This window comes from Chamaea fasciata, unplaced genomic scaffold (assembly GCF_029207755.1).
Source record: "Chamaea fasciata isolate MVZ Bird 193981 ecotype frontalis unplaced genomic scaffold, bChaFas1.0.hap1 SCAF_5, whole genome shotgun sequence".
Classification (NCBI taxonomy): domain Eukaryota; kingdom Metazoa; phylum Chordata; class Aves; order Passeriformes; family Sylviidae; genus Chamaea; species Chamaea fasciata.
Window position 1 is genome coordinate 14,771,800 of NW_027094090.1, and position 26,011 is coordinate 14,797,810.

A 26,011-nucleotide genomic window follows, 5' to 3' on the forward strand; every position below is an offset into this window, starting at 1 on the left:
CTTCCAAGACTGGGAATAATTAAATAATCTGTGTGACTTGTTTTGGGTATTTTTCTTCAATACAGGGTTAAGATACACAGAGGTCCACTGCTGTTTATAGGGTCAGCTCTGGTGTTGAAGTAACAATGAACACATCTTCTGAGTATTCATTCAGTGCTGAGGAGACTTCTATTGCTTATTGATCTAGGTATGATTGGAGCATGAAGCTATGGTATACCTTGAATTACTTTGGAAATAAATGAGAAGTTTTGTTTCCAAAAGAAATGGACATTCAAAGCTCTCCTTTTAGTCCTCCACAGCTAAGGTTCAAAGACAGCCAGAAATTGTTTCATCTAATGCATGAGTCTTTCTGGATATCCTTGTTGTGTGCCATTGCATACTTGACTTGCTCAGTTCAGTGCTTGTGTCTGATGCAAAAATTAGAGGAGAACTACGGATTACACAAGCAGCTCTCTTGTGGGGTGTAGGGCTTTTTCTTTTAAAAAGGAAAGGGGGTTTTTTTGCCTGTTTTGTTCACGCTTGAGTCTTGGTCTAGTTAGTTCAAATTGTTAGCTAAGGTAGGTAACAAAGGACTACACATACCAGATTTCATTGTGGTGTGGGGTTTGTTTATTTGTTTTTGTTGTTTGGGTTTTTTTTTTTTAAGTCCCAGCAAGAGCTGCTAGAGCTACTGAAGTAGTTTCTACTTTGTCAGCAATTTTTAGGTGGAGTGTCACTGTTGGACTATTTTTTTGGCTGCCGAGTCTTTGTGTTGCTCCATTTTTGCTGCTGTTGCAAGACCCCTCTGCCAACACCACTGCTGCAGATCAGAGATAAACAACTTAATGCATTGCAATGGCTGCCAGAGAGCAGAGGGCTGAAGTCTTGTTTCTCTGAACTGAAAACTCTGTGATACCTTGAGATTAAGATGGTGGTATAGGAAAGACACAAAAGGTTGTGTAAATTTTCTGTCCATTCTGACACTTAATGACATATTGTGTAACACTAATCAACTAGATTTGATTGAGACTCTAATTTTGTGTTCTGTTAAAAACATGATTGTATTTGAAGTAAAGCCAAGTCCTGACCTCAAATGCTGAGTCAAAGAAATCTTTTCCTTTCATTTGTGCTAGGTAATCCTGCTTCCTGTGCTGTCTTTCTCACAGTTTCAATTTATCTTGTTCCCATTTTTCAGCCACTGATCCTTAATTCAGTGGTCTAGAAATGGTTAACTCTAATCGTAAGTAGAGTTGGGAAATAAGCTATTTGTAGTTTTCTATGCCTTGCTAATTATTCATGTGATGGAGCTTACGTAAGGGCTGCATTACAGTTGGACTTCATTTGATGACAGAGTTCTGTATTTCTATGTAAACAAAAGTCAAGTGATAAGGCATGGGTAGGCAAAGTCTATAGTTGAAACGAGGGAGAAAACAAAACTTTTCTGGGAGGATCCTAAGGTCATAGTATCTGCTTAGCTGTTTCTTGAAAAAAAAAAAAACCCATAAACAATAACAAAAAACCTCCACCAATACCCAATCCTGACAGTATTTTATTTAAAAAACTTTTAAAAAGCTGAGAGAGCCTTCTTTGCTGTCTTTCTTGCCTTAGCTTTTCTTCAGATTCACTGGTGAAATCCCTTAAAACACACAAGTAACAGTTTGGATAGCATGATGTTGCAAAATATTAAAATTTTAAACAGCTCAGAGTTTTCTCTCTTTGACACAAATTGTAAAAGGAGATTGTCTTAGAAAAAATATTTACCTGTTTTGGAGAAATATGTAAATTTCAGGGAAAAAAGTATTGATCTATTGACACCCTCTTAGGACTTTTTTAATACTTGCTGACAATTTCTGTAGAACACCAGTTAGCTTAGCAAGTTTTGTCTAAATATTCCATTTTTCTTTCTAAATATCTGGTACCATAGTATATGCTGGAATAAATGGCCTTTTACCTCTTTTCTCTATCCCTCAAATGTTGTCTGTAGTGCTAAGAAAAGTTCTTTTAAGTGGAAACAAGGTTGGCCAAAACTCCAGAGCTTTGTTATTGTGGAATGATGTTCTTCCTCTTTTCCTCCTCTTTTCCTCCCCAAGGGTAGTAAGTGGTTGAAGCTGAATGCAGCCATGGAGTGGAAGTCAGAGGTGTTGGGAGGCAGCTGCCTGATTTATAGCAGTTGGCAATGCAGAGTCTGTAGCTTGTGCTAATATCTAGTCCTCTGGCTTCATGGTGCTGGTGAGGAAAACTATCTGAAACAGCTGTAAAGTTATGGACTTTTATAGAGATATATCTGTCTGTAGCTTTTCATAAATGTGTGATTTACTATGAAAGCTTTAAATAAGCCTTAGTGTAATACCCTCCCTGGCCTTGAGGCACTACCAGTATGCCATTAACGCACTATTTTGTATTAACTCATTGTATAGTTTTCGATTTCCTGGTGAAGTTCCTTCTTAGCTCCTGGAAAACCTTTGAGCACTCCCTTCATGCATTGTCCTCTGAGGTCTCATTTAAGCCAAAGCAGCTCTTCTGTTTTCTAAGGTTAAGTGCTTGGAGGAATGAGATGCTTGGTCACAAATTTTGTGGCAGGTCTGTAACCATCTGAGTTGGTTTACAGATCAGGACTACAGCAAGGCAGTTACCATAAACTTAAATTTGTAAGGCAATTTGAAACAGTTAATATATGAATATTTAATTTGAAAGCATCTGTGCTGCCTCCAGTGTATGAGGGACTATGAACTCTGATGCAGACAAACCGCAAGTGATTTGCATTGATGATTTCTGAGAGCAGCTGGGAGATGCCTGATTTAGAAGTATTAGTTGCCAGGAGGAGCTGATTTAATTGAGTCAAGGCAAAAGAAATGGGTTTTGACCTTGAAGCAGCTTGTTAGGACAGACTTTACCTTATGTCCCCAAGGAGCTGTGGCCAAGCATTCAGCAGACAGAAATGATCCCAGGATCAGGTGTTGCTGCTTTGTGTGCACTGGAGCTGAGGGAGACTGGCAGGGCAGTGCCCAGGCCAGCAACTGCTCACAGCAGAGAACTGTTCCAGAAATGGAGTCAGAGCCTCCCAGGCCTGTGATGTAAAATGGAGATAGTTGCTTTCAATTTGTGTGAACTACCCTGCTGCATAATGTTTTATGGTTTTTTGGGGGGTTTTTTTGGGTGGTTGTTTTGTTTGTTTTTGTGAAGTGACTTTACATCAATAGTTTTGAATTTCTGGTTGGATTTGTAATCTTACCAGGGAACCTGAGCTGTAATGAAAAATTAAGCCTACAGCTAGGACATGAAGCAGAACGTATTTAGCCTTGCTGTTAGGCCAGCATAGATAATGGTTGTCTAAAGCAGGTGTAAGTAGCAAGAAAGTAGTTGGTTCTTTATAAACTTTATTCAGAGTGTATGCCATGAGTCCTGTGCAGCTGTCAGTTTACATTGTGGTGCATAACCAGAGTGCCCTTGTTTCATGGATGTGCTCTGTCCTGGAGCTAATATTTTGGTGAAATGTACCAGTATTAATACTAGTGGTAATTCCAAACTGTAAGCTTGCTAATGCAGCAAGGTCTGCATGCCAGTAGCAATTAAACCAGGAGAATTGACTGTATTTCCACAGTGATTTCCACACTGAATTTGTTTAGCCTAGGCAACAAGGAGTTCCTACCTGCCCTAGTGTGGAAGCTAAACAGTTACAAAATCACAGTTTTTTCTATTTTAATATATTATCATAAGTGAAGAATATGAAACCAGCCCGTGCCTTCCTGATGAGGTAGCAAAGCATTCTCTTTCACTTTCTATTAGGTTAAAGTCTCTAGTGATATATTGGATATTGTAGGCACTATTTATATAGTGTCATATAAGCCCTTCTGGACTCAGTGAAAGGCTGAGCATGTGAAATGGCAGCAGCTCAGCCCTAAGCACAAGTGTTGTTGCAGAGGAGAGCTCTCTTTCTTCTAGCTTTGGGATTTGAATTTTTCTGTGGAAACTGGCTTTCCTGAGAGGTTCCTGATTCCTGTGGATTTCGTGCAGAGATGATGTTGAATGAGGTCCTGTTACAGCAGTACCAACTCTGAACTTACTTCACCAGTCAACTGTGATAAATCAGATTCTTTTGACTTCTTGTGTTACTTAAGCTCCAGTTATTTCAGCTTTCCACTGGTATTCCATATAAATGCTAAATACTCTCTTGCGAACAATTTTTTTCCCTGTCCCCTCTCTATGACATCTGAAAGTCAGCCTGCATTTAGCTGAACAAAAGATTATGGCCTATAGATAACCTAAGTTTGCACCTGGTGGAAACTTCATGGAGAGTGTTGTTTAGGATCAGTACAGAGAGACTTGCAAACTTCTCAGCTTTGGCAGGGATTGAAGAATGGAGGAAGGGTGGGGGAGAGTTTGGGGATTGACAGTTTGTATTTGCCTGAAGCGCTTTCAGAAAAAGAGCGTCCAGCATCGTGCTGAGCAATCCATTTGAAGCATGGGTCATTGTGGGGAAAATGCTACCTACTGAATTTTTAGTGTAGTTTCCTGTACTGTCCTGATTTTAGTTAAATTTTTCAAGCCAAGAAAGAGTAACAAGGTAGTCAGATATAGAATGCAGCTTAATACAGTGTCATTGCATAGGAACAGGAGGATGGAAAAATATCTGTTTGATGCTGTTGCTGCTGATGTGAATGATTTTGCAGCCTTGCAAATTAGAATGAATAGACATGAAGAAAAGAATTAAATATAAGGATTGACATTCAGACATAAAACAATGTGTAGCTGAAACAGTGTGACTGGAGAAGGTGGATAACATTGTTTCTTTCTGTTTTGCAAGTTTGAAAACAGACAGTACTAAATAAAGCAAGTGAGTTATTTTTCCTTACTTCAGGGTTAGGATTTACCAGCTCAGAGCTTTCAGTCACTGCTTGAACAGTCTACCTTCTGTTCTGGAACAGAGCAACTTCTGTTCATTAGAAACAGTCAACAATAAATATGAAGAAATTTTCTGCAGTTTGCTTTGGAACTTGGTGTATCGGGTGTTATGGATACAACATGGTTTTTTGTGTTGATTTTTTTTTTTTTTTTGAAGGCGTGGCAGAAAAGTCATACAGTGGTTTTTGTTCCAGGAATGTTGCTTTGAAAGTTAACAGAGTGAAGGCACTATTCAGCTGGGATTGTTGAAACACTGATTTTAGCTGTCTTGTCCCATTGTGAAGTTTCTGGTTATTTTAGTAGTGTTAGCTAAGCAATCATTCCAGTAATGATTAATGACAACTTGTAGTTTTTTTAAACTGATCTGACCCTTCTGTTCTTTTGTTTTATTATTTAATTTAAAATTACTTATGAAGTGGCTTGTAGCTTTACCTGTAGGTATGTTGGTAACTTTGTGTTTGTTTTGAGTTGGTGAAGTGTAATTATTGGACTTGTGGCTCAGAGGTATAAAGCAACCAATTACCCTGAGCTTGAGAATATACAGCTGGGAAGACAGTGTTCCTTTATGGAGGGAAAAGAAATGAAAACAGCTTTCAGACCTACAGTAGTCTTGCCATGAACATGTAATAATTTGTGTACTATAACTATGAGCTGGGAGCAGAAGTGAATATGTGTGGGTGTTTAAAAAGGAAATCTGGATAAAAGAGGCAATTAAGAGTTCTTCTTTGCTGCAGACATAGCAAACCCTTTTAACTTTGTTAAAAAAATAACAGAGTACCTATTTTTAAAAACTAGGCTGTTTGGGAGAAGTAGTGAACTTTGAGAACAGACATACATTTGACTGACGAGGAAGAAATTGAATGTAGCCCAGTATTGGCATGTCTGACAATTTTTTGGTTCTGTGGATAGCCTTGCATTAGATCAGTTCTTGGCTCTATTCAAAAAATTATTTTTCTGTAGTGAAGAAACACTTTTTTTCTTGCTTATTCCTGAATATGTTTGTGGTATTTATCAATGCCTTTAAGAAATCAAGGATAAGTTGTAATGTGAGGAAGTTCATGAATGTATGTACTTATCCTTCAAATATTTCACTTAATTGCATTAAATAATTGTATTTTTAAGTTATTCATTTGACTTGATAGATAAACCTTTTTTGTATGTGAGGGTGTGCAAAAATAATATTATTGCTCTGCAAGAAGGAATTTTCAATTTTTGAGCCAGAAATTCACTGTCATTTCTGTGCCTTTATGTGAGCATTATTGGTCATTTGTTGATGTAAGGATGCTGCTGGCAATGTTTTTGAAACCAGCTGTCTCACAAAACTGTGCTTCTAGTAAAATTTGACTCTGGTAGTTAAATGTTAGTTGCAAATGTGCTTTCTAAAAAGAGTTGACACCAACCACATTTTTGTTGACCGATGTTCTTTTTACCAGCTTGGTATATTTGGATATGTTGGGCTGATTGGTTGCTGGCATACAAGAGACCCAAATTATCTCAAAATCCCTGAGCTCTAAATGTGATTGGATTTAAGTTTGGAGGTACTCAGACAGTGGTTTTGTGGTTTGGTGATGTTTGATGGTGTTGTGGATGTTTGTTGTTGGACTTTTTTTTTTGGCTTCGTTTAGGTTTTTGTTTGTTTTGGTTTTAATTCTTTCCCATTTTTCCCCTTGGACCTAAATAAGTGTTATTCTGTAGCTTGGTAAAGCAGCAGTGACTACGGTGGTTTGTTTGGTTGGATAGCCTATATTCACTACATGACTTTTGACAGTACATTGCTTTGTCAGCTGAATTCTTACGCTAAAATTTCTGGAAGCAAAGTGTCTCTAAGATACTGGCAGCACTTGTTATCCTGGCTCAGGGATACTAAGCTGCTGGGCTGTGCACTCTTCAGAAAGCCTTCCTTAAACTTTTTTTTTGTTTTGTTTTCATCTGAATTTGCTTATAATGGTATTTGCTTAGCACATGTAAGCACTGTCAAGCATTCAGTCGTACTGCAGCAAGTTGCTACAGGAAGTGTATTCCTTTTCCTGATGCTGCCCTTGTTACATAATTAGTACCAGGCTCTGGTAAGCTTTACCCCAGCAGTGTGACTCAGCCACTCCTTACAGCTGCGAGCCCCACAGCAGGAATGATGAAGGCTGTGGAGTTTTGCGTTAAAGCTATATTTTGGAGGAAAAAAATCCTCCATAATTTGCAAAAGAAATATAGGGTGTCTACTCTCATTCTTTTGTGTGTAGAATTGCTTTCTTGATGAATCCTTACCCTCAGAAGGATATACTTGCTGGCTTAATTGGCCTCTTTGTATCCATGAGAGCTGTGGTTGTACACACTGATCTGGGGACACACCAAAAGACCTTTCTTTTTCCTTTTCTCTTGAATTTGTGACCTCTGTGTTCTTTGTGTTGTAATCATCAGGTTGCCATGAATTTTTCACAGTAGTAATCTATCCTAGTCTTCATTATTGTTAGTGCTAGTAAAACACCACCAGTGAAATGAAGATGGTGTTTCATACTTCTAAGCATGAGCTTGATAGTCACAAAAGCTAAAATATATTTTTCAATAGAATCCTTTAACTTACAAGAATCAAGTGCAGTGATTATAAGAGAGACAGATTTATTATGCAGTTTAAAGGCAGTACTGTCTTTCATTTGCTTTGTGGATATTGGACTTGGTATATAAATATATGTGAAGCACAGCCATCAAATTGCAGATTGGTTGAACCTTCTGGTAAACTACAGTTTTAGTGATATGGAGCAGCCATCCAAACCCATAGCCACAGATGGTTCTGCTTCCTTGGGGTAAATGTCTGGGTTACAGTTTCCCTTGATTTCTTGCATTGGTTCTGAAGACATTTCTTTGGTTTCTGATTGGCCTTTTGGAAATGTTAGGTTCCCAGACCACCTGGGGAAGAAACCTGTTGTTCATTTCTGAACCAAGTATTTGGGATGTCTCTGCTATTCTGCCGGCTGTGGGGTGATGTCCACAAGTGCAGTGTAAGCATTCAAAAAGCTGAAAGTGTACATAGGGCTTTCTAAGACTGGAAGCTACCTCTCAAGTAAAAATTGAAATGACCTAGCACCTTCTGGAGTTCCTTTTTTACCCCCTCTTATTTTAAAGGTGATGAAGATTCTCAGGGAGTATATTTTCCGAGTTAATCCTTAAAGGAGAGGTAGCTAGTGAGTGGCCTGTTTGTTTCAGTGTATGTTTATTTCACGTGTTCCATACAGCGTGGTGTCCAGACCTTGGGCTAATGCCGGTCACACTGTAGTACAGCTAAATGCTGTGTTTCACTGTGCAGCAGAAATACTTACTTTTGCTTCTTACTCTGGAGAATGACTTGTTCATGCTCCCTAATGGGGAGAGGCACTTGCTTCGGGCTAATCAGCTACGTGGAGATCAGGTGACTGCAGTCCCTTTCAGCACCAGAGTGCCTTTGACCCTTTCAGCACTGAAGCATGTTTGACCCTCTGATTGCTGTGACCGAGGTCTCTATTCTGCCACTTCATTGCACCATACAGGTGTGCCTGCATTCCTGTATGGTAAGAAATAAATTTAGAGTTTTACTTTTAGAAAGTCTGACTCCTTCTTTTATTTCATGCTCATAAACCATAAATACTTCAAGTCTTAGTTCATAAGTTATACTTTGCTGCATTTGCTTAACTCTCATTTTATCTAAGATACGGTGTTGTTGTCTCTCTCCTACCTTTCTGAGGGGGTGACACGTATAACAATAGATGTTAAGAAAACCAAGGCAAGTAGCACAGTAGAACAATGTAAAAAAAAAAATCTGTTTGCCTTTGGAAAAGGCACTTCTGTTTAGTTCTACTCAAACTGCACTTGGATCTGGAGGTGTGCCAGCCCTGTGCTTGGCAGGCATGTGGAAGCTTATGGTAGTGCAGCTTTTCCATCAGAGATGACCTTGTCTCGAACAAGAAATAACCAAGGCCAGTACAAACCCTTCAATACAGTTGTCCTTTCTCTCTCTCAAAAGTCAATTTTTCCTCAAAAGCTGTGTATTTCTTTGCTCACTAGCGAGTAAGTTATTTCACAATAAAACCACCCAAAGAAGGTTTGTGTGGATGCATTCATTCATGTTATCAAGAAAGATGTTGGAGGTCTTCTAGATGTTCTGGAGGATCTGCTAGCCCTCCTGTGGGGGTGGTGTGAGGAAGGCAGCATGTGGAGCAATAGGAATTATGTCAGAGTAGGCCTGGGTATTTCCCCTCTGTGTTTCCTTTTTTTAGCAAAAGTGTGGGGCTGTGCCTGCCAGTGTGAGGATGCCATCTGTGTTGCACAGCCTGCTAGGCTGTTACAGAATTGCACAGAATTAATCTGAAATCACAGTGCTAAACTGTGTTCTGGCCCTGGCGGCTGCCCGGAGATACAGCTATTGTATGGCTCTTCAGGAACCAAGGCAGAGCTGCAGCCTCTGAAACTGCCTCAGCCTGGCACTGCCAATGTCATCCTCCAGCATGAACAGCTAATGGCTATGGGAGCTGACCAGATTCAGGCTACTGAAAAGGGTAATTGTTTCATGGAATTAAATTTGTCAGTAAAAATAAAAAAAATAAAATTGAAGAGGTAGAGTTTGAGCATGTGGGAGAATGGGACAAATTTAATTATGGCAGTGGTGTATTTCCTCAATTTAATTTTGTTCTAGTTTCCCATTTGTTGCTTTCTCATTAAATACAAACTGGAAGTGACAGTCTGCAGCACTGGAACAAAATATTTTCTGCATATGTTTTTGAATAGCATTTTTTTTTGTTTACATTACAGTAAGTTAGTGATTGAAAATGTAATACCTCAGAGCCCATTTGGTAATTTAGTGACTGATTTTGCTGAATGTTTTAAGTTAAGGCTTAATGGTCATAATAATGGCTACACATGGTTTGAAGGGATGCTAATACCTTTTTATCAGTATCTTAATAAGACTTTGAAGTAAAATCTGGACTACGTAGATACTGTTTAAGCTTTTGCCATGGTCCTTACTGCATTTTTTTTTTGTGCTTGCCAGGAGGTGGAAGTTTAGGCTGAGTAATCCCTGGGCTCTGCCTGTCTTCTGTGGGCTCCAGGCACACACACCTGCTGGCAGCACTGGGCTCAGTCTAGACCATGGCAGCTTTAGAGAAACACCAATGGGAGCAGTGCCCAAATGTTAGCTAAGAGTGATGGAGTTCCAGTCACAGCAAGGTAGTGCTCCTTGCCCTGGCTGGCTGTCTGCTGTGTGGCTGGGCCCCTGGCACAGGGTGAAGCAGGTTCCTGGGGTGGGAGCTGACGCATGGCAGGGGGAAAGACTTGGCCGTGTGCTGGGTGGCTGAGTGCCTCAGCTGCTGAGCCCTGTCTGGTGTGGTCACTGTAATTTGTATGTCTGTAATTGCATGTCTATTTTTCCGTCTTGATACCAGTACATGTAATGCTGGTGATTGATACTGTTAATATGGAGTTATGTTATTAGTGATGCCACTATTCAGAAACTCTCTGTCGATGATGGTTGCTGCTATGAGCCTAAAGATTTGTTCCTGCACCCTTTCTGCTGTTAACAGGAGATAAACCTGGAGTTTCTCATATGCCAAATCTTTTTGTATCCTTAAAGCTTGTTGAGAGGGGTAGTTCAGATGAATGAATTTAGACATTATAGTGGAGGTCTCATCTGAAAGTGTTGCTTATCACAGAGCAAGATTCCAGTGTGTGCAAGCAAAAATGCTGAAAAGTTTATGCAAGCCTAAGTATCGGGTGTCTTTGAGATGAAACCTGTTTAGCTTTTTTTACTCCCTGCCTCCTCCCTGGGAGTTTAATGGGAGTGATTTGATGAGTGTAAATTTAAGGGAGTAGTAAGATGAGGGAATTCTGATGCTGAAGTAAGAGTTGGAAGCTGTTTTTTTCTGGTTTCGGGCAGTTTTTGTCTGTTTCCCAGTTCATATTGCCTGCTGTGCTTCACTAAGTATTTTATTAGGGGTTTCTGGATTTAATATTTCATATATCCACATGTGAAGCTTAATTGTTTAAAATTTAATAGGCTTAGTGTAGTAAGAGAAGTATTGGAGAGCCCTGGGTTTACAGGTTGTTTCCTGCTCAACATAGCACGTAGTTTGAATTTATGCTTTTCTGAGCAAGGTGAAAAGAGCCCTTTCTCCACAGAGCCTTTTTAATGAAAAAGAATTTTATATGAGGCTTCAGAGTAATCTTTTCTTTCCAACACAGAGCTTCTGGATAGTCATTGCAGTCTGAAAGATTAACCTATGATTTTTTTTTCTGCTTTGCTTTCTGTAAAACGAGAATAATTTGATTCTTTGCCCTTTTTAGATCACTCTTAGAAGTTCTAGTGTGCTTATTGCTATTCCGTAGAGGTGCTGAGAAGGCATATGGTAAACACTTTGATTATTACCTTTTTTTAGAGTTTACATTTCTTCTCATGGAGATGCAAATTAAAAAAATCACTGTCTTTGCTTAGTACATGAAATGAGATTAAGGGGTGACGTGATCACAGATGGTTAGAGATTGCTAGGGTAAAATTAAATAATGGAAAAGTTTTTAAAGAAACAGGCACAGAGATGAATTGTCTAGTAGCTGAAAAGGGGTGTGTGTATGTATATATACACCCTTATAAGTGCATGTAGTTAATTATGTAAATAATATATATTTAGATCACTGGGACAATTTTTCATCCCTAGAAGTAAACTTAGGATGCTTTTCGAAGAGATATGATGTTATCTAGTTTAAACAGGAATCAATTCTGTGAAGTCTGATGTCTTGCATAACAGGGTATTGGCCTGATGATGACTGTAGTCCCTGAACTGTATTATCTGAGCCTGTTCTGGCTGACAATACTTTTAGCAGAGACATTGTGCCTCTGTTCTGCTGAGGGATTAGTTCCAGTACAATACAGTGCATTACTGTGCAACCGCTGGCTGGTTTTAGCACTCCCTAATTTGACAACTTGTCCCAGTGTGCTGAGGCAGGAGAGATTTAGGGGATTAAGTTTCATGTGTGTGGCCTGGAGGTGCTGCGAAGTACACGTAAACAAGAATTGGGTGTATTCCTACTTTGGAGAGGAGGAGAGGGAAGGATGTAAAGCAAAATGTTGTTTGGGAAGTTGCCACATCTAAGGAGATGTGATTGGAAATAGGTAGAAAACACCTGATTGTCTGCAATTAAGAGAGTAGCCTGCAAAACAGGTGAGGTGGGGCCATTTAGAAGACAAAATGGGTGAAGTCAAATTGGTCCTGGAGAAAAATCTCAGTGGCAGACTGCCAGACCACAGGCTGGGCAAGGAGAGATGACCAGAATGAACTCTTTCACATTTTCAAAGTGTGGGTGCTGCCTGCTTTGCTGACAGAAGTGACCACATTAAGACGTGAGAGTGGAAAATGTTTGGCTGTAAGCAGAAAGGAAAAAATCACTTTTCCAATTCATGTGTGGGATGGAGAAGGAGGGCAAGTTCCTATAGGCAGTGCTGGGGCAGAATTTGACTTGCATGAGGATTTCTGTTTGCTGGACCACACATTCAGTGCAAATAATAAGACTAAGGGTCTTGAGGTTTGGGTGATGCACTCACACTGTAAGTGGCCAGAAATCAGGCTGAAGGGGAGGAATCTCATGCTTACTCATTGAGGACATCACATTAGCTTCATGGCAAACTTACCAAGAGAGCTGTATAGACTTCAGAGCATGAGTATCCCTTAAGGAGATCTCAGACTGGGTGATGAAGGTTTCTTGTCTGCGCATCTCTTTTGGGGGAAGATTCAAACCTGATGCGATCATGATCTATCTCTGCTACCTCTCAACTCCATAGCAGAGTGGGACATTGTGTAAGACCAATGACAGAATGAGAAGGGGGTCTGTCTTTGGCATGAAGCTTCTCTGTTGTAGTGGAGTCTTGCTTTGTTTTTCCTTTGTGTTGACTAAGTGCTGGTGAAATGCTGATTTTTCTTGTAGCACTGCCTTCAGATTTAGAGGTAAGTTAGGGAGGAAGGACACCATCATCACTGCTGGATCCCTGAATTTGTGTTACAGCCCAGGGGAAGTGACTGAGCTGGTAAGAAGCTACTAGCAGTGACACAGATACCCCTCAGCTCAGCTGGTCTCTGGTGTCTTGCTGTGGGCTGGTTTTGCTGGGCTGATATGTACAGGCTTGCTGTTGTGCAGCTCAGCTCTGGGAGGTGCTGCCTGGCTGCAAGGCAGAACCTGGCCGGAAGGATTCTCATGGGAAGTCTCAGCCGAGCAACATCGAAACTGCTCACTTTACAGTCCTGTCATCACTGTAATAATTATCATGCAAATCATAGATATTTTAGGCATGCTGTTCCTTTTCATGGTCACTCACCCTTTACTTAGTAGTAGAAAGGAGAAATTTATTCGGCACCTGTCATAATTGCTGTCGTAATTGAATCAGTTCATCAGTGTAGAAAATTAAGTTTTTTTCAAGTGTAGAATAAAAACATATGAAGAAAAACTTTAAATAAAAAACTTGTCAACTTCATTCTGCAAGTTGATCCTAAAAGCCTTTTGGAACTGGGGAGAAGTTGCGTTTTTTGGGGTACAGTAAAGCTTGCTTGCTGTTGAAAATGTGTTTTCCATCCAGATTTCTAGACGAGATCTTCATAGGCTTTTTTGCTCTGGAAGGCAATGAGACATACCTCTGGAGCTTTACAAGTCCTCAGAGTTCATTCTTGTAAGGACAATTGATGGCCTCTGTACTGTGTGCACTGGATTAGTAAAAGAATAAGAATGCTTAGTCTGAAAAAGGAGCTTGCCCTCTGACTGACTTCACGGCAGTAAAAGAAGGCAACAGAATAACCTACTGAGTAGGCATTTTCTAAATATTGTTTTAGACAGCAAGTGGCAGTGTTTTATTTGCTCAACCTTCCAGTTTTGTGTAGCATGCTTTTAGAAAAGGCATATGATTAATTTCTTTGAAGACTTTCTCTACTTAGAAAAAAAAGCTATTTTATTACCAAAATTTCCTTAATTTAGAAGGAAGTAAATGTATTCCAAGTTTCTGTACATATTTATCAGATTCTGTGTTTAGTCAATGCAGGTACAAATGGATGAAGTTGGTTGTTATTGAAGGAGTTATGTAAATCCTGTATTACTCTTAGCATTCTTATTTCATTTAAAGAAAAATCCTTATGATGTTTTTAGAGAGACAGTGTGACCTATATTACACACTTTGTGTCCTTAAATGCAAATACTGGGTGTAGAATATTTATGCCTATTTTGCACATCATATAATCTTTTCTTTAATGATATTTTTCAAAGGTTTACTTAATTTTCACTTTACACTAGAGGATAAGCTGACAAGGGTGGTACCTTCTGATCATTAATGAAGTTTCCATACTGGAATTAATGTGTGGAAAACGTTACAGATAAATTAAGGTTAATCTCTAGTGTAACACATGGGATATAATGAAACCCTCAGAAAGAAAAATCTGAAAAATACTCTTGACAGCAATGAACATCCCTGGATGAAAAAGTCCAAATCTGCAATAAAATTAAATACATCATGCTCCGTGAGATTTTTGTTTTGTTTTTTCAAGCAGGCTATTTCTAACTTCCTCTACCATGTGCATAATTAGTCTGCAGCAGTCCACTCGGTTGTTGGAGACAAACTCTCTCTGTATCAGCAGGTGTTGGCACAGTAACAGTAGATCAGCAGGTAGCTTTGGGTCCTTATGCTGCCATTAGATTTTGGAACAAGTTTTGTGTGTTTGGAGTTGAGCATTTTGGCTTCGTTTCCTCTGAAGGGGGTGTAAATTGTGCACACTGAAACTGCTCTGTGATCCAAACTAACATGTGATATCTGAAGGTGTTGGGGAATTTGCTTCAAGGCAGCACAGCGACTCTAAACACAGCATTAATGTGCATGTGGCCCTTAAAGCATGGAGTATGAGAAATGTGCCTTTAAGTATGAATAGGAAATATGTGCCTTCTGTGCTTGCAGGTCTTTGACACTGTGTAACTGGAAGTAGCCACACTGAAGCTGTATATAATTGGAGGATCTGTATAAAATATACCACGTTTCTGTTTGTATGAAGCTGTACTGCTGTTTTTTTAATCATTCTTATTACCCTTCCTTGTCACATCTTTTAAGCTGCACACATTTTGGTGTGGGTTTTGTTTGTTTGGGTTTTTGGTTTGTTTTTTTGGTGCTCCTTTGGGAACTTGGAAATATATATTTTTAAAAAGGTAGCTTTGTAAACAAATTATTAGTTACATACAGCTAAAACAGTGTGTTAAGTGGGCCAGAGTTTTCCTTCTTGGTAGTTAATCATTAGACCAATTGAATCACAAGCTTCTGCAGTCATTATTAGTCATGAGGCCAGTATATGAATTCAATTTTGATGAGGCTGCAAGAGTGTTAAGAATACAGAGGAATTAATAAAATTATAGAAAATAAGAAGTTCAAGCTATATTCTACAAGTTATTTTGTAAAATAAGAAACTGAGCAAACTGAAATAAAAGCTGAAATTTGCCTTAGAGGGGAAATAATGAGGAATGAGACGCTCTTACTTTTAGAACTTGTTAAATATTGTTCTTTTCCTGCTGTCTGAAGGTGTACTTCTTTACTGAAACCAAATATTTCACAGAAGTATTCTGGCTGTAAAAAATTCCTTTTCTGACAAAAGGAAAGAAGAAATGTGAGCCTTTTTCTTGCTGCAATTGCTCTCACAGCAAGGAGGCTTTAATTTAAGATGATATCATAGAATATTCTGAGTTAGTAGGAACCCGTTAGGATATTCAAGTCCGACTCTTGAGTGAATACAGGAACTGAACCCACAACCTTGGCATCACTGGTACTGTGCTCTAACCAACTGAGCTAGGTGTTGGTGGGTCCTTACTCCCAAACTGCTATTTAAACAATCCTGTATTTTTTCACATTTAACTTGTTTGTAAAAAATGAAGAAAAAAAAAGTTTTTACAGTGAAAGCATGCAGAAATTTGATAAAACTGGAAAGGTTGATTTCCAAGTCTGAAACAACATATAAAAGTAACTCTTCAGTAATGCATAATGTGCATACAGAAACATTCAGAGTTCTAGGCGGGTCACCAACTTGAAGTTGGTGAACCTTCAAAAAAGATGGTGTCATTTGCATGAGCTGTTTTATAGCTGGGGTTCTGGTACAGTCAGTACTGTGGTTCAGACAACCCAAAACCTTCTGGCTTGGTGAAGAAAAATTCTGACTTCTCAGTCATTAAGGAATTCTCAGATCCCTTATTTGTATTGTATATTCCTCTTCTTTTTAATGATGAGAATTTCTAATAGTTCTTTTTATCTCTTCCAATACAGAATTAGACCACAGTTAGCCAAAGAGAAGATTGAAGGATGCCATATTTGTACATCTGTCACACCTGGTGAACCTCAAGTGTTCTTGGGAAAAGATAAGGCCTTCACTTTTGATTATGTCTTTAACATTGACTCACAGCAAGAAGAGATCTATGTACAGTGCATAGAAAAGCTGATTGAAGGTTGCTTTGAAGGCTATAATGCCACAGTCTTTGCTTATGGCCAGGTAAGCTTCACAAGTCTATTTTAAAGTGTTTATTTTGGAATAAGCAGTTTTTTGCAACTGATTTTTCTCTTTAATTTCTGTATGCATTATTCTGATTTTTAGCATCTTGGATTTTTTTTTTTTTTCCAGAGAGTTATTCTGTAGGAGAGTGTTGAGTTTATATAGATTCTGTTTTGACTGGCAGTTGAAACAAGGAATATATGTAGGTTGCAGGTTTGAATTTAATAGTAATACTGAAAATAGTATCAGTCCATATAATTCCTGAATTCACCTCTATGCAGATTATTGCCTTAGTCAAGCAAATTATTGACTTAATCACTTGAACTATAGAGGTAGGTTGTACTGAGATTATTTTCTGAGCAATTTTTCAACCCATTGCATTTTTAGAGACTTTTGGGAATGGGAGCTTTTTAAAAATAGATCCTGGGGAACTTCAGGCCACATTGTTTGCTTGTGGGCAAAATGTAGAGATCAGATTCCAAAGTCGGACAACTTTTCATAGAGAACACACCCTGTCAGGGCACTGGGCACACTGGAAGCTGAGCACATTGTAGAGATTGTTCTTGTCTTCTGCATATTCCCTTACAAACTGATTGCATTAAATGTGGTCTTGGATGCTGAGTTTCACCACTGTTGTGTTGCATCTCAAGTTAGCCAGGTGAAGTCTATTCCTAGTCAAACCAAAGCAGTTTGCAGATCCAGTTTAGCAGATTATGCTCTGCTGTGTGATCCTATCTTTGTCTTAGACTTGACCTACTAATTAAGTGAAAACACTACACTACCTTGTGTTCTATTGGACTTCACATTTAATTAGATTATTTTCCTAGTGGAGCTAGAGCTTGTATTCTTTAGTATAAAGTGAGGACAATGGGAATATAATACCTGAGATATTCAGACATCTTAATTAAGGGAGTCATTTGATCTACTTCTGTAAAGAATTGCAAATGCTGCTTTTACCTCCAAAATACATGCTTTAATTAACAGCCTTGGTTGGAAACATTAACTCATCTTTTGACCTAGTGGTGATAGCTCAAGGCTGATGTAAGCTGGTTAGGGAAAGTTTCTAGGGGAAGGGTTATGAAAGATTGAATTGGTCTCTGCCTTCTTGTATGTGATCTCTGGATAAACAGTAGAGTTTGTCCAAATTCTGCTGTTTATCCGTTTTTCAAAGTGACCTGTTGTTTTGTGTGTTAATATTGTAAAGATGGCAGACTGATGTGAGTACCGGTGTTCGCAAATTCTATTTCTATGGTGCTGTGTACTATTAACATGTTCTAATGACTGCTCCTTTTTCAAATTAGACAGGTGCTGGCAAAACATACACCATGGGCACTGGATTTGATGTCAACATAACAGAAGAGGAACAAGGCATTATATCACGTGCTGTTAAGCACCTTTTCAGATGTATTGAAGAAAAGAAACAAGGTGCTATTAAACAAGGACTTCCACCTCCAGACTTTAAAGTCAATGCACAGTTCTTAGAGGTAAATACGATCCATATTTGTGGGTGTGACTTAGTGATTTTTTTGGTGGTTGTTGTTGTTGTTTTTAGAAAACAAGTTAAATATTTTTTCTGGTTGCTTATTTTAACTTTTTTTTTCCTCGCAAGGTGTTTTGAATTTATCTTAAAGATTTCAAAAGGAAAATTTATGAGAGTTGCTTCAGCTCTTCAATTTATGAAAAAATCTTTTTATCTTATTCCAATTATTTTATTACTTCCCTTTGTAATGTTATTTTGAAGTTTAGAAATAGTTATGTTCATCAACATTTATCCCTTTCTGTTTGTAGGGCCTGCTGCTTGTGCCAATTGGGAATTCTTGACAAAACTATAGAGCAAGAAATTATAAAAAAAAGCCTAATTGGATTTTGTGGCTTTGAGTAGTGACCATGCTTTGCCCACTTTCGTCACTTTGACATAGATTTCTTTAACTTTCAAAATCTGTTCAGAAGACTTTCTTTCACCAAAATAACATAGCATGAAAACACCTCTTTCTGCACTTCCCACTGGTTTAGGATTGGGCTTCAGTGTCACTGTTCCCTTCTTTCTTAGACCCAGAGGAAAAAAAACCAAAAATGTGGTCAATACTGTGCTAGAACTGCTCCCCTTGTGTTTTCTTGTAGACATAGTTACTGGTAAAGGGGCCATAACATCTGTGATCTTTCTGACCTGCAGCAGCTGTTGCTTTACACCCTGTAGGTTTTATACTGTGTCTCCTGACAGTGGAACTGTTTTTTAAATTGATTGTTTTGAGTGTAATGTATTCAGATTTACTACCAACCAGCAAAATCTGATACTTCAGGCACATGGAGAGGGAGAATCAATTTTAGGAAGAGCAGGTGTAAAGTTGTTTTGCTTACTTCAGTATGTACCACTTTATCTACTTTGGCGGTGTAAACCTCCACTTTTATATTACCCATGAGAACAGCTGTTGGTTTTATTACAGCTGAAGTAAACTAAGTCCTTTAATCATAGATTCCTATAACTGTTTTAAAGATTAACAAGCTGGCATTAGTTTTATGTAGGTCTAGGTTTGTCACTTGCTACCCTTACGCAGAACTTTTTGTTGCTCTGGCTAATATTTGCCTAGAGAGAGTTGGCTTGAGCGTGTGCTGTGGGAATGCTCTACTCTGTGCACCAGGGAGCTGCAGCTTTGCTTAGGCAGCTGCAACATGAGCAGCATGAGGAGCAGTAACCAGTGTGGTTTCTGAATTGATTGTGTTTTTTGACATAACATTGCAAGTATGACTGAGTCCCAAAATACAGGGCAGTGATTAAATGTTACAATAAGGATGGTATGAAGAATTGCAGCCATTACAATGTATTTCAGCTGAACTGTACATACTGAAACCTGTTTTGTTTATCTCATTTAGAGAAAGGTTAAATGATGTATATAGTAATTTCTCACTTAACAAAATGTCAATGTAGATTTTTTTCTTTTACTTTTCCCAGAAGGAGCTTTTTCTGATTAGTTTGATATTATACACTGTTCTTGTATCAAAAAAGTATCCCCTTGCTCCCATCCTATCTACCATTAGGGCTGGATTACATAACCAATAATTTAGTCGTTGAAGGAGTTGAAGCAAGATTGTATTTTTGGAGTAACTTTGAAGTCTTACAGCTGGATAACTGTTGGGAACAGTGACTTCTGTTTGCTACTTTCTTGCTTTTCTTTAGTTGACTGCAGTCTGCCTCCCTTAACTCTTCACTTTCCTGCTTTTTCAAAAGACAGGCATATGCAGTAACATCCAATTGCAGATGCATTATCAGGATCTGCTTTAAATTGTGGCATCAGTTTGTTTGAACTTATGAAGGTAAACGTTAGTAAGAAGATTACTACATAGAATTTCTATGCCTAATAATTAAATAGAATTCCTTTTTTAATATGTCAAGGATTAAAAGCATCACATTCACAAATGCTGAGCTTTTTCTTTGCTTTTGAGAGGAGAAAAAAGTCACTTACTTTCAGTGTTGTGAGAAAGTACCTTGTGTGAATACAGATCTGTTGTGGTGGTTCTTTGACTGTTACCTAGGAATTTTGGTCAGGAATTGAATTAGTCTGGGCTGAGCTTTGCTGACATGAATTAGTAAAACTAAATTAGAGACACTTGACATATTCCAGTGTACACAGGCAGAGACTTGAGCCCTGAGATTTCCAGTGGGATAGTGTTTTTTCTGGGTGGATTGTCTGTTTTTTCCCCCTGATATCTTCAATTGGATTTAAACAGTTTGCATAAAGCTCAGAATATTCTTACGGAGTTACAAAAGCCCTGCTCAAGAAGTGATGCCATAGTATTTTTGGACTGATGCTTGGTGTCTTTAAGAAGCAGCTTGCACAAAAACTATTATTATATGTCAAATTCCTTCCTGGGCAGGAAGAATGAGAGCCATAGAATTACTGAGGTGTGAGAGAGGAGATCTCCCTGTAATGGCTGGTAGAGCAGGTGAAGTGAGTTGAAAGTGTTTGGGGCAGGGTGCAGCCAACTGAATTCACAAAAGAAAAGCTCAAGGTTAAATCTGAAGACAGCAGGTGCCTGCCACAGAAACCGCTTTTGTTCTGCTGGCACCAAATTCCTCCCCTTCCCTGGTCCCACCAAAGAATTTTATCTGAGATCTGGCAATGTGGAGGAAGTTACCCCATCTTTGGGTGGCATAACAGGAACTTGTGCAGGTCACTTAATTTGCAGCTGCTCTGTCACCTATTGTCCTTATAAGTTTGGATGTTTCACATCTTTTGGGAGGTGAGACATTTGGATTTTTACAACTTTTGGTGTGTGCTATGCACAGATTTGTTAGTCATCAGAGAAATTCCTTCCAAAAATGATGTATTTTGCCTTTTTCTTCTCTTCAGCTTTACAATGAAGAAATCCTTGATCTGTTTGATACCACACGTGATATTGACGCAAAGAATAAAAAATCAAATATTAAAATACATGAAGATTCGGCAGGAGGAATTTATACAGTGGGCGTTACAACCCGAACTGTGAATGGAGAATCTGAGGTGATAATTGGAAATAAATTACACTCTAATATTCAAGTAGATTCTAAAAATGTCTGTATGCTTTGATGAATGGTTAAAAATAGAGGTCATGCTAGCTAATATGTCTCCTAAACAATTTAAGTGTAAAAGCTAGCTAAAATTTTTATTTTCCTAATTCTTTGTAGCCTTAAATCTGACATGTTTGATACTAAGTGCATGTCACTTTCATTTAAAGCTAGGAACAGGCTTTTAATATAATTCTGCTGGGAGAATTCTGGCATATATGTAGATCTGATCTCCCAAATCTTATATGTGCTATTTTTTCTTTGAGAGGAAAGCTTTGCATTATGGCTGATGTGAAATAAACTGCTATTCGTGTATACTGCAAATCTGAATACAAATGTTATTGTCCTCTTTTTTTTTTGTACAAGAAGTACAAAAATCATGCTTTTTTTGCCACAGGTGAATGAAGATAATTATGTTGCTAGTAGGGTACAGTAAAGAGAGGAATATGAAAATTTAAGTACTTTCTTACAGAAATCACAAAAATACTTTGTTTATTTAGGGATTTTTTTTTTTCATATAGGAACTTAATTTGTAGCAAAGGGAGAAATTTTAGTCATATATCCAAACCAGTAAGTGTTATAGGAACATTGTTCCTTTAACCAGCAAGGGTTGCAATGTACTTCTTGCCTGTTTTCTAGATGATGCAGTGCCTGAAGCTGGGAGCTTTGTCTCGAACCACTGCCAGCACTCAGATGAACGTTCAGAGCTCACGGTCGCACGCTATCTTCACTATACACTTGTGTCAGACCAGAGTCTGCCCTGCATTCAACGCTGTATGTATTTTTGCTGTTGGTAAACTTCTCTTTAAGTAGCCATTTTTCAAGACAGGGTTAGTTTTGGCAGCCACTGCTACTTGAATTGCACTTAATAAGGATGCTGTAGTCATCATATTGCTTGATGAATTTGCTAAGCATTATAATAATTTGATTTAATCTGTGCATATGTAACCATCCTCTAGCCAGAGGCAACTATAAATTGCAGACTCTTACAGGAACCTACCTATTCTTCTCTAGTGTTTTCTTCAATATATTGTTGCGACATACACAAGTGAGAAAGTTAAAATACAATTTGTCTTTAATTGGGGCAGCACATTTAAGTGTCTTAGCAGTTAGTGGGTTTAAACTTGCAGTCAGCTAACTGAAACTGCTTGGATATTTCAGATTAATTGTTGATAAGGTGCTTGTAGAAAAGCACCAAATTCTGAGGCTCAGTGTATTTATTTTAAATAGGTATATATTCAGCGTGCAGGTATTTCGTTAAATCTATGCACCTGAAATTCAAATTACGGATGAACGTGGAACTGTTCTGTAGAATATTCTGCGTGTGACTGTTCAGTTGTTAGTTGCTGTTGGGTGTGTCTTGTAAAGGGGAGAGTTCTGAATAAATCCGCATTACTGAAAACTACAGTACCTTCAGGGGGACTTAAATTGAATATTCTAAAGGTCTTTTGCATATACTTTTTAAATATTGAATACTATCTGGCTAGCATCCTACCTGGAGATATCACATTTTTAGACATGTGGAACAGTGAATTGGATTTGCAGTGCTTTTTGCAGGGGTTGCTTTTTTTTTTTAATACTACAACTAATCATTTGCCAGTAAAATGAGTGTTCCTTCCTCTTCTTTTGGGTTATGTAGACCTGCTTTATACACCTGCTAAAAACACTTCTTTCTGCTTTCCATGCTGAAACTGTGAATTTGGTGGTGTGGTCAACTGTCTTCACTTGGGTGGGATTGGCACCACACTTCAAGCCCACACAGGGCACCTCAGTCACTGCGTGGTGACACAGTCTGCTTGGAAATTTTTGTTGCAAATTGTCTACTGGAGAGTGAGAAGTCATCTGGGAGCCTGTTTCCTGCAGGCTGTTGGCACAGCAGTCCTGTGCTGGTGCACACTTGCAGCCTTCTCCACCAGCTGAGCTGCCCCAGGGGACGGTTGCCTGGCTCTGCCTGTGTTTTCACAGAGGCTTGTGTTAGAGGAAGATGTGGCCATCTTCTGCCTTATGTTAAACTGCTTTGTTTCTGCTTTTCTTGTGAGATATGCACAAGATAATCTGACTGTGGAGCTGGGCATTTCTAAATACTCAATTTGTTGAGACAGCACCTCTTCTTTCCCTGTGGCGTTTAGGAGAGTAGAGGATAGACCTGACATTGTCCTCTGAACGTTCCTGGAATCTAAATTAATACAGGCTATTATTGGGTGGCCAGGAGAGATGTAGCTCAAGTTTCTGTAGACAACAGTTTTGGGAGACCTTTGTTACTAGGGCAACGCAGTTTCTCCTTCTCGGATGACAGCCTTGGCCGTGCCCCCTCTGTGCTCGGTCGCCTGTGCCCAGGGCTGGCAGGCAGCCAGGGCTGCAGTGCACAGACATGCTGCTGGGGCTCTGTTCACACCAGCCATGCTTCTTGGAAGTTTCTGGATGTACACTTCATTTGCTAAATGAAGTAGAGTGAAAGGAGGAGAGTGACTTTGAGGGCTGGGAATTAGAGTGTGGCCCCCAGAGTGTAAACATCACAATAACAGAAATAATGATTCCTGGTCTTGTGGAAGTGGTACAATTTGCATTATCTTCTGTTACTGCTACAAAAGGAGGCATGAAATATTTAACTACCATGAGAATGGTTTGGTCTGTAGAGACCTGCATTACTCCATGCAATAGTGAAGGGAGTTGTCGGCTAACTGGCCAAGGACATAAAGGTCACCACAGAATACCTGACAAGTCTGTGTTTGGCTTTTTTATTAGGTGTTGGGTTTTTTTGATTTTTTTTTTTTCTTTTAAGGTTTTTCTGGGTTTTCTGTGCTTAATGTGATTAGAAATTCCTAATAAAGCTTGTAGTTTGGGCTGTGCGAGTTTGTTATGAATCCAATATATGCTTATTGTCTGACACCGTGCCAAGTTAGTAGAAATTACCCTGCAATGGGTATCTTACCAGTAAGGTAAAGAAGTGAGTGATTTAAAGATTTTTCTCATTGTATTCTTTCCTGACAATAAATCTAACTACACTTGGAGTAAAATAAAAGGCTACAGTGAATGGTAGAATTAAACTATAAACAGAAAAAAAGTTTGGGATTGTCTAATGAAAAAGGATAATTTTCCTGCTGTGCTTTGGGATGTAAAGTGGAAAGAGGCTGAGGCTATGATACCTGCCCCAGTGCAGTGTGTTCCTGGGTGGACTCCGTGCACTTACAGAGGCTTGCAGCAAGTGCCAGTCATTACTGGGGGACGAAGGTGGAAGGGAGAAAGGAACCGCTGCATTTTCCCTTGTTTTGTCTACTGTTCTTATTTTCGGGGGAAGTCAGAAGTGCTAGTGGAATACTGACTGCTAGGAGAAATGGCTTCCAACAATAATTCCAAAAGAAGGTTGAAGACTCATCCCACAGGGAGGCTGGTGATGGGCTTTAGAGAGCTATAAAATCAAAATATCTTTCAGCTATTCAGCAGGTTTATGAACTAGGTGGTTCTGATGATTTTGTGGGGTAATAATGTAATTAAAGTTTTCTGGTTTAAAATCAGTTTCCTTGGACAGTCGATTCAAGAGTGCATTCTAGGAGAGATACAAATTTGTTGCTCATCTTGCTGGAGATTTGTATATTTTAGTAGATGTGTCCCCTCATTTCTTCATCGAGAAGCAGCTCGATACTTAAAGTAATGGTAGCTTTAATGGTACTTAAAGCTATGGTAGCTCGTACTTAAAGTAATTTGTATTCACATGCATCTAGAACTGGGTCTTCAAGAATGATATGTTAGTACATATGATTAAAATGAAGAAAGTAGGTTTCAAAATACTGTTGTTACAAAAGAATGAATAAGGAGATGGTCATGGTGAAGAGGTAGTTTTGTAAATAATTGTTGATTGAACTTTGCAAATGTTAATGTGAAAGATCTCACCAAGCCTTGTGGGTTCTTCTTTGCTTCAGGATAATGCCACTGATAACAGGATAATATCTGAATCTTCTGAGATGAATGAATATGAAACTCTTACTGCCAAGTTTCATTTTGTTGATCTGGCGGGATCTGAAAGGTTAAAGCGAACAGGAGCTACAGGAGAAAGGGCAAAAGAAGGCATTTCCATCAACTGTGGACTAGTAAGACTATACAACTATGCAATATAATGTAAAACAATCCCAGGCAAAGCATTTAGAAATTAAATTTATAATTTATAGCTTAATATTTTTTTTGTCTGTGTACTGGCTTGCTATATCATTTTTTAATTAACTGTATTAAATGTTTTACTTAACACTAAACTGAAAAGTAGAGCTGGTGATTATCAGTGGAGATTGTATTTTCATGTCTTTGTTTTGTGCTACATGACTATGTGGAGGCTCTGTGCAACTCTTTTAAATAAGACACAAAAATACATGTCTGTTCTATATGAGAAAACATGTCTCATTTTTTCTGGGCTATTGTGCAGTACCAGTTTGCTGGGGTATTGTGCAATTAGAGTTTTCTCTGATTCTCTTGCCATCACGACACTGTATTTTCTGTAGTTCTTCTGGTTATTTTATATAGAAGAGAAAGACTATTCAGTTCAATTTCATCATTGACATAAGCAAAAAACCAGCAGGATTTGACGTAAGCACAAAGCCAGCAGGATTTGGGGGATCCAGATGACATAGTTGTCCGTAACAAAGAGCACATAAAGTAAATGAAGGTGAAAATCAGTGTAATGTGACTGATTTAAGATCACAAAACTTTTAGCTACAGTGAAGTTCAGCCCTCAGTTTTGTGTAACAGATTGAAAGTGCTTTAAATCCTTCAAAGCAACCAGGCACAGCATGAAGTGTGTGCAGTTCTGCATCTTCTGGTGGCAGCTGCATCATTTCCAAAGCAAGAACTTGTAGTGCAGGACGCCACCTAAAGAAAACTCCTTCCATTTGACTGAACTGTGTGCAGTTCCATGTGAAAATAATTTCACAGCCAAATGTTCAGTTGTTTACAAACATGCATTAGACCCTTTTGGTAAGGAAACAGGATAGCTGTGGACTACAAGCCTTTAATTTCAAGTCTTAAATGCTCAAATCATCGTGAGACATTTGTAGAGGTACTAAATTCTGGGGTTTTTTTTTCTTCATAT

General features: G+C 38.7%; 1 protein-coding gene across 7 annotated transcripts in view; it reads left to right on the forward strand.

The window, feature by feature from the left end:
* KIF21A (kinesin family member 21A) overlaps window positions 1-26,011 on the forward strand; it is an 87,436-nt gene that overhangs the window by 12,663 nt on the left and 48,762 nt on the right. For all 7 annotated transcript variants that reach the window (XM_066182922.1, XM_066182916.1, XM_066182920.1 and 4 more), the window contains exons 2-6: window positions 16,169-16,391; window positions 17,693-17,875; window positions 20,741-20,890; window positions 21,574-21,708; window positions 24,855-25,022. In XM_066182922.1, the coding sequence (XP_066039019.1) occupies window positions 16,169-16,391; window positions 17,693-17,875; window positions 20,741-20,890; window positions 21,574-21,708; window positions 24,855-25,022 (859 nt within the window). The remainder of the gene's footprint in view (window positions 1-16,168; window positions 16,392-17,692; window positions 17,876-20,740; window positions 20,891-21,573; window positions 21,709-24,854; window positions 25,023-26,011) is intronic.